Source organism: Danio rerio, chromosome 1 (genome assembly GCF_049306965.1).
Source record: "Danio rerio strain Tuebingen ecotype United States chromosome 1, GRCz12tu, whole genome shotgun sequence".
Lineage (NCBI taxonomy): Eukaryota > Metazoa > Chordata > Actinopteri > Cypriniformes > Danionidae > Danio > Danio rerio.
The window spans coordinates 62,642,501-62,650,000 of record NC_133176.1 but is presented as its reverse complement, the minus strand read 5'-3'; the positions used below and the strand labels follow the sequence as shown (position 1 = coordinate 62,650,000).

Below are 7,500 nucleotides of genomic sequence, written 5' to 3'. Positions count from 1 at the left end.
GTGCTGTTACTATAGTAAAGTGAGTTATACTGCGGTATAGTGTGCTGTTACTATAGTATAGTGAGTTATACTGCGGTACAGTGTGCTGTTACTATAGTAAAGTGAGTTATACTGCGGTATAGTGTGCTGTTACTATAGTAAACGGCTCGGTAACAGTAGTACAGTGTTCTGGAACGGGTGTGCGGTACCGGTCGTGTAGTGTAACGGGTCCCCGCGGCTCCGGCAGCAGGTAGAACCGAATCTCAGCATCTCTGCTCACGGAGGTCCAGATGAAGCGGCGTGTGAGCTGATCCAGAGTCAGCCCGAACTCCTGCCGGTTCTCCAGCCGCAGCCACAGAGTCTCAATAGTGATGCCGTCAAGACCCTCCAGAGCCACCTCATCCAGCACCGCGGCCAGAGGGTCCAGCAGATCCATGTTCAGCAGCTCTATTAATATTAATAATATTACTGTTATGTTCAGCGCGTTCTGCTGACAGACAGCATTCGAGTGCGTCTACTTCTTCTTCTGCTGCTTCTGTCTGCCTGTGGCTGTGCACTACTGCACCTGCCGGGCACCGCCGGAACTGCAGCAGCACATATAACATTTACATGGTCATTTTACTGGTCTTTGCTTGCGCGATACACACATCATTTAGGTTTGGGCAATACATTTCCAGCTTAATTTTGCAACTCATAATGCGTTAGAAATAGTATTTGATGTAGTGAAACTACTGTTAAAATGACTAATGCTAATGAAATCATTTAATTTTCATTTTGCAGCACATGTCTGAGAATACGCTCACTGAAATACAGTGTACAATGTGTCATGCTTACAGCGTGCAGTCCAATTCAGTTGTCTACACATTCAAAGTGTCCAGAAAGGTCAAACTACAGTGAAATAAAGGCATTTTCCTGACAGAGTTAAAGTTCATCATCATCTAAACTCAGTAATACTCTCAGCACTGACTCTGAGGTCCACTTGAGATCACAGTTTACTTTCTTTAGCTCACATTACTGTGTGTTCTCCAGGGGAATCTGTGCGAGTGAATCCACTGAGTAAGTGTGTGTGCGTGTGTGTGTGTGTTGTGTGTATTGAGGACTCCTTCCTGTCAGGAACTCGGTGAGTGAGTCTGAACATGCAAACGCCTCGCTTTAGCATAACCTCTAACAGAAGATACATTTTGAAAATAGAGGCAGCACACACACACACACACACACACACACACACACACACACACACACACACACACACACACACCCAATATTTCAGCTCAGCCTCTACTTCAATAATCAGTAGGCACAGCAGGGCTAACACATGAGGTGACTCCAGTTGTGTTTTTATTTTATCTCCACACACACACACGTCTGACTGGCAGACCAAAACCACAGTAACAGGAAGTAAACAGCAGGAAACAGGACGCTACTGAGCTGTACTGAGCTCCCCTGACTCAGCAGTGAACGAGGAGCCGCTGACCGCCGCTCAGCCTGAGGGCAACTCCTGTCACAAACACCACATCTGTCAATCACAGCTCACTCAGGCTCCGCCTCCTCTGCCCCGTTGCCAACGGTAACATCAGAACTCTGCAGCTCTCCATTCCCGTGCTCCTGCGTCTGATTGGCTGATTCTTGTGAACCTTTGCTCTCATTGGCTGTTTTCTGTGGGTCTGTGTTCTGATTGGCTGCTTCTTTGGAGTCTGTGTTCTGATTGGGTGTTTCCTGCGGGTCTGTGTTCTGACTGGGTGTTTCCTGTGGGTCTGTGTTCTGATTGGGTGTTTTCTGTGAGCCTGTGTTCTGATTGGCCGGCTCTTTGGCCACCTCCTGCAGGTTGTACTTGCGGAAGAGCATGTAGTCGGTGACGACGCTGACGCAGCAGACGCTCTTGATGATCTCGATGATGATGGAGAGCTCAGGATTGGTCAGATCCACCTTATTGAGCGGGTTCAGCTGACCAACCAGACCTGAAACACACACAGAGGGGCGGAGACTGAGCAGACCAATCCTCATCCTCTTAAAGAGACAGATCAGCCCAAATAAACACACTCAGCATTCCCTCTGAGGAGCTCACACAGCTCGATGAGTGTCTGTACTCTGCTGAACACAGGAGGCGGGAAACCGGTAACCATCCACCTCCACAGCAGAACACAAACACTGAAGTCAATGGTTACCGGTTTCCAACATTCTTCAAAACATCTTCTTTTGTGTTGAGCAGAAAACAGGAACTCATGAAGGTCTGGAGAGAGTAAAGCGAGAGAGGACCATGACAGATTCAGAAGTACAGTGTGTGTGTGTGTGTGTGTGTGTGTGTGTGTGTGTGTGTATGGTAGGTTTGTAAGATGTTTGATGTGTAGTGTGTGTTATGTGCATTATGTGTTGTGTAACGTGTGTGTGTGTTTGATGTGTAGTTTGTTTGAAAGTTTGTGTGTGTGTGTGTGTACCTGCGACGGCCGTGATCACCTCCTCCCTCTTGCTGTGAGTGTGTATGTGTGTGTGTGTGTGTGTGTGTACCTGCGACGGCCGTGATCACCTCCTCCCTCTTGCTGTGGCTGCTGTTTCTGGCTTTGAAGCAGATCTGGAAGGTAGCATGCCGCGGAGCAAGGAACCAGCGCTGCAGGAACACACTCAGCAGCTTCTGCATGTCCTCCGGGAACGCTCGGCAGGTGGCGCTCACTGGCAGCATGCGCAGGATCACACGCGACTTCCTCTTCCGGGTCAGGTGGAGGTCAGACAGGATGTGATGCACCAGCTGGGCGGGGTCTGAAAGCAGAAGCGGGGTGGGTCAGAGCAGGGTCAGGGGTCAGAGGTCATCTCACCTGAAGGTTGATCTCTCACCTACGCCATGAGTGCGGATGAACACCACGTTGTTGGCGCCGCTGTCCACCGCACTGAAGCGCTGCTGACGCCCCTTACTGGACGACTGCAGCTGAGACACTTCCCTCTGTAGTGCACACTCCGCATCCTCATCCTCCTGCTCCTCATCCTCACTGAGACTCTCCTGTAACACACACACACACTACAGTGACACGTCTCCACGGTGATCTACACTACAGTCAGGCGTCTCCATGGTGATATACACTACAGTCAGGCGTCTCCATGGTGATCTACACTACAGTCAGGCGTCTCCATGGTGATCTACACTACAGTCAGACGTCTCCACGGTGATCTACACTACAGTCAGACGTCTCCACGGTGATCTACACTACAGTCAGACGTCTCCACGATGATCTACACTACAGTCAGACGTCTCCACGGTGATCTACACTACAGTCAGACGTCTCCACGGTGATCTACACTAGTCAGGCGTCTCCACGGTGATCTACACTACAGTCAGGCGTCTCCACGGTGATCTACACTACAGTCAGACGTCTCCACGGTGATCTACACTACAGTCAGACGTCTCCACGGTGATCCACACTACATTCAGACGTCTCCACGGTGATCCACACTACATTCAGACGTCTCCACAGTGATCTACACTACAGTCAGACGTCTCCATGGTGATCTACACTACAGTCAGGCGTCTCCATGGTGATCTACACTACAGTCAGACGTCTCCATGGTGATCTACACTACATTCAGACGTCTCCACGGTGATCTACACTACATTCAGACGTCTCCACAGTGATCTACACTACAGTCAGACGTCTCCATGGTGATCTACACTACAGTCAGGCGTCTCCATGGTGATCTACACTACAGTCAGACGTCTCCACGGTGATCCACACTACATTCAGACGTCTCCACGGTGATCTACACTACATTCAGACGTCTCCACAGTGATCTACACTACAGTCAGACGTCTCCATGGTGATCTACACTACAGTCAGGCGTCTCCATGGTGATCTACACTACAGTCAGACGTCTCCATGGTGATCTACACTACATTCAGACGTCTCCATGGTGATCTACACTACAGTCAGACGTCTCCATGGTGATCTACACTACAGTCAGACGTCTCCACGGTGATCTACACTACAGTCAGGCGTCTCCACGGTGATCTACACTACAGTCAGGCGTCTCCACGGTGATCTACACTACAGTCAGGCGTCTCCACGGTGATCTACACTACAGTCAGGCGTCTCCACGGTGATCTACACTACAGTCAGGCGTCTCCACGGTGATCTACACTACAGTCAGGCGTCTCCACGGTGATCTACACTACATTCAGACGTCTCCATGGTGATCTACGCTACATTCAGACGTCTCCACGGTGATCTACACTACAGTCAGACGTCTCCATGGTGATCTACACTACAGTCAGACGTCTCCACGGTGATCTACACTACAGTCAGACGTCTCCACGGTGATCTACACTACAGTCAGACGTCTCCGTGGTGATCTACACTACAGTCAGGCGTCTCCACGGTGATCTACGCTACAGTCAGACGTCTCCACGGTGATCTACACTACAGTCAGGCGTCTCCATGGTGATCTACACTACAGTCAGACGTCTCCACGTGATCTACACTACAGTCAGGCGTCTCCATGGTGATCTACACTACAGTCAGGCGTCTCCATGGTGATCTACACTACAGTCAGGCGTCTCCACGGTGATCTACGCTACAGTCAGACGTCTCCACGGTGATCTACACTACAGTCAGGCGTCTCCACGGTGATCTACACTACAGTCAGGCGTCTCCATGGTGATCTACACTACAGTCAGACGTCTCCACGTGATCTACACTACAGTCAGGCGTCTCCATGGTGATCTACACTACAGTCAGGCGTCTCCATGGTGATCTACACTACAGTCAGGCGTCTCCATGGTGATCTACACTACAGTCAGACGTCTCTATGGTGATCTACACTACAGTCAGGCGTCTCCATGGTGATCTACACTACAGTCAGGCGTCTCCATGGTGATCTACACTACAGTCAGACATCTCCACGGTGATCTACACTAGTCAGACGTCTCCACGTGATCTACACTACAGTCAGGCGTCTCCATGGTGATCTACACTACAGTCAGGCGTCTCCATGGTGATCTACACTACAGTCAGGCGTCTCCATGGTGACCCACACTGCAGTCACTCACCTGCTCGGGCCCGTAGAGCTCGTCCGCGTACTCGCTGAGGAGGCTGAAGGCTTCGCTCGTGCACTTGCGCTCGTTCATATTGCAGGTGATCAGCACGCCCTGCGCGCCCACCTCCAGCTCGCGCGCGCCCTTCTGTTTCTTGTGCGCGTGTCCGCCGAATCGTCTCCTGGTCCTCTTGCGGGCTTCAGACATGACTGCGTTTCTCTCTGCTTCTGCTGTCCGTGTAGTGCACTACAGTAATGCAGGAACTCTGGCTCGGGAATATGAAACCGCTCCGCGCACGCGTGTTTGTCTGTGTGTCGCTCCGGATTGCGCGTCATACAGCGCCTCGCGGGGGACAATTCATTTACAGAACGCGTTTGACGGTGAAGGGGCTGCTCAGAGTGGCAGATATTTTGTGTTTTATTTCAGTTTATGTCGTCTATGACTGTGGCTGATGTCCAGCTGTAGATCTGCGTTTCTGTTTTCACTGGTTCTGCTTTATGACGGGGTAGATCACACACACTGGTGTGCAGTAACACATCAGCAACACTCTGTGATTGGGCAGTGTCTCTCAGCAGTTGTGCTTTACTGAGTAGTGTTCTAGATGTGCACTTTTACTCCCCTTGAGTTCATGTTTACTGCAGTATCTGTGCTGTTACTCCACTACTGTCCTTCAGTCTGCATCTCTACTGTATTATTACCTGTCTATTAGAGAGATCAGTGCTGTGACTCCTGACCAATCAGATCACACACAGAGTAACCCGCATCATCATGAACAGCTCAACACATGTGATTTGGAAATCAGGCTTTGGTTGAAATCAGGCTGGTCCAGTGAGCAGCACATTCGCCTCACAGCAAGAAGGTCTCTGGTTCGAGCCCCAGCAGGGTCAGTTGGTGTTTCTGTGTGGAGTTTGCATGTTCTCCCCGTGTTGGTGTGGGTTTCCTCCGGGTGCTCCGGTTTCCCCCACAGTCCAAACACATGCGCTATAGGTGAATTGGATAGGCTAAATTGTCAGTAGTGTATGAGTGTGAATGAGTGTGTATGGGTGTCTTCCAGTGATGGGTTGCAGCTGGAAGGGCATCCTTTGCATAAATCATGTGCTGAATAAGTTGGCGATTCATTCCGCTGTGGCGACCCCGGATTAATAAAGCCAAAAAGAAAATGAATGAATGTTTGGAAGCATTAAAAGTGTCAGAGAAGATGTCCAATTTCACAGGCATTGACCCGGCTTAGATGATGTCACTGATGAGATGGCGGATGTCTACTGGATGAAGACCCAAATGGCCTTAAGCACCCAGCAGGCACAAGATGTCAACATGACACCAGATTGGCGTTGTACTCTAACTTCTAGGGGACGTTGCAGTTTGTTTGGAAACTGGGTTGACGTCAGAACTCATCATCAATGTCCAACATCCGACCTCAATTCAACCAAATACCAACGCCTAATGATGCTACAGCTTGCCGTTGTGTGGACATTACCACTATGAGTTTTCAGACCTCTTTCCACCCCTGTTCACACAGAAGGCCACAGAAAGTAATCCACAACGAAAGTAATCCAGACATAAAGTAATCCAGACATAAAGTAATCCAGACATAAAGTAATCCACACAGAAAGTAATCCACACATAAAGTAATCCACACAGAAAGTAATCCACACATAAAGTAATCCAGTGGGATTTTAGATAAGGGATTGAATCAAATCTTGAAAATGGGTTTTTCAAAAGAAATACCGGATTACATAATCAGATTAGATCACGTAATTCAATCTTGGTTTTGATCTGGATCAAACCTTAAGTTTGGGTTTTTCAGGATCAACAAATCTTTTTTTGTAGGATCAACAAATCTGGATTAAACTGATCCCCTCAGTAGGGTGGATTCAGTGTGGATTTCATGCCCAAAATGTAATGAAAACTTTAAAAGTGTTAGTGATGCACTGAATAACAGATGGAAAGGGCAGAGGAACAACTGACTCTGAGCAAACTGCAGTGAACCAAGGCCAGACCTGAGATCCGCCTCCTGAAGGCTGCGCTCATCTCCACATCACATGAGGAGGTCTGAAATTACTGCTGAGATTTGGACATCAAGTCTTATTTTAATTCAACACATCTATATGTGGAGCTTGTCATGACTATCCTCACTGCACAGTGTTGGTGTTGTTCAATTCAATTCAATTCAGCTTTATTTGTATAGCATTTTTACAATGTAGATTGTGTCAAAGCAGCTTCACATAAATGGTCATAGTAACTGTTGTGGGTCTCAGATGAGCGGGCTGCTGGAGGAGGATGGGCTGGGTCTCTTGTTTTTAATTCAGTTATTAATAAAGCTATATTGAGCCCACACTGCCTATTCTACTCGCTGCTCTTTACTTATCTCCTCTCCTGTTTCAGCACTGGTTATCCAGAGTCAGTGATCCTGAAAAGTTCCTATCCGGATCAGACTGATCCAACTTGACAAAACTGGCTCAAACAGTAAGCTGGATCACAGATCACAAAACAAGGATCACTCA

The 7,500-nt window shown here is 48.8% G+C and overlaps 2 protein-coding genes across 4 annotated transcripts in view; both read right to left on the bottom strand.

Moving 5' to 3' along the window:
- The window catches only part of gtf3c1 (general transcription factor IIIC subunit 1), a 24,039-nt gene extending 23,529 nt beyond the window's left edge, over positions 1–510 (bottom strand). For all 3 annotated transcript variants that reach the window (XM_073908429.1, XM_073908430.1, XM_073908433.1), the window contains exon 1: positions 189–510. In XM_073908429.1, the coding sequence (XP_073764530.1) occupies positions 189–415 (227 nt within the window). In that variant the 5' untranslated portion in view covers positions 416–510. The remainder of the gene's footprint in view (positions 1–188) is intronic.
- Positions 511–1,295: 785 nt separating this feature from the next.
- thumpd1 (THUMP domain containing 1) lies at positions 1,296–5,318 on the bottom strand. The gene is made up of 4 exons (NM_205657.2): positions 5,012–5,318; positions 2,809–2,971; positions 2,485–2,733; positions 1,296–1,937 (listed from the first exon to the last, which is right to left on the bottom strand). Exons 1-4 carry the CDS (start codon positions 5,201–5,203, stop codon positions 1,510–1,512), a joined length of 1,032 nt encoding a protein of 343 aa, NP_991220.2. The 5' UTR covers positions 5,204–5,318; the 3' UTR covers positions 1,296–1,509.
- Positions 5,319–7,500: the final 2,182 nt, after the last annotated feature.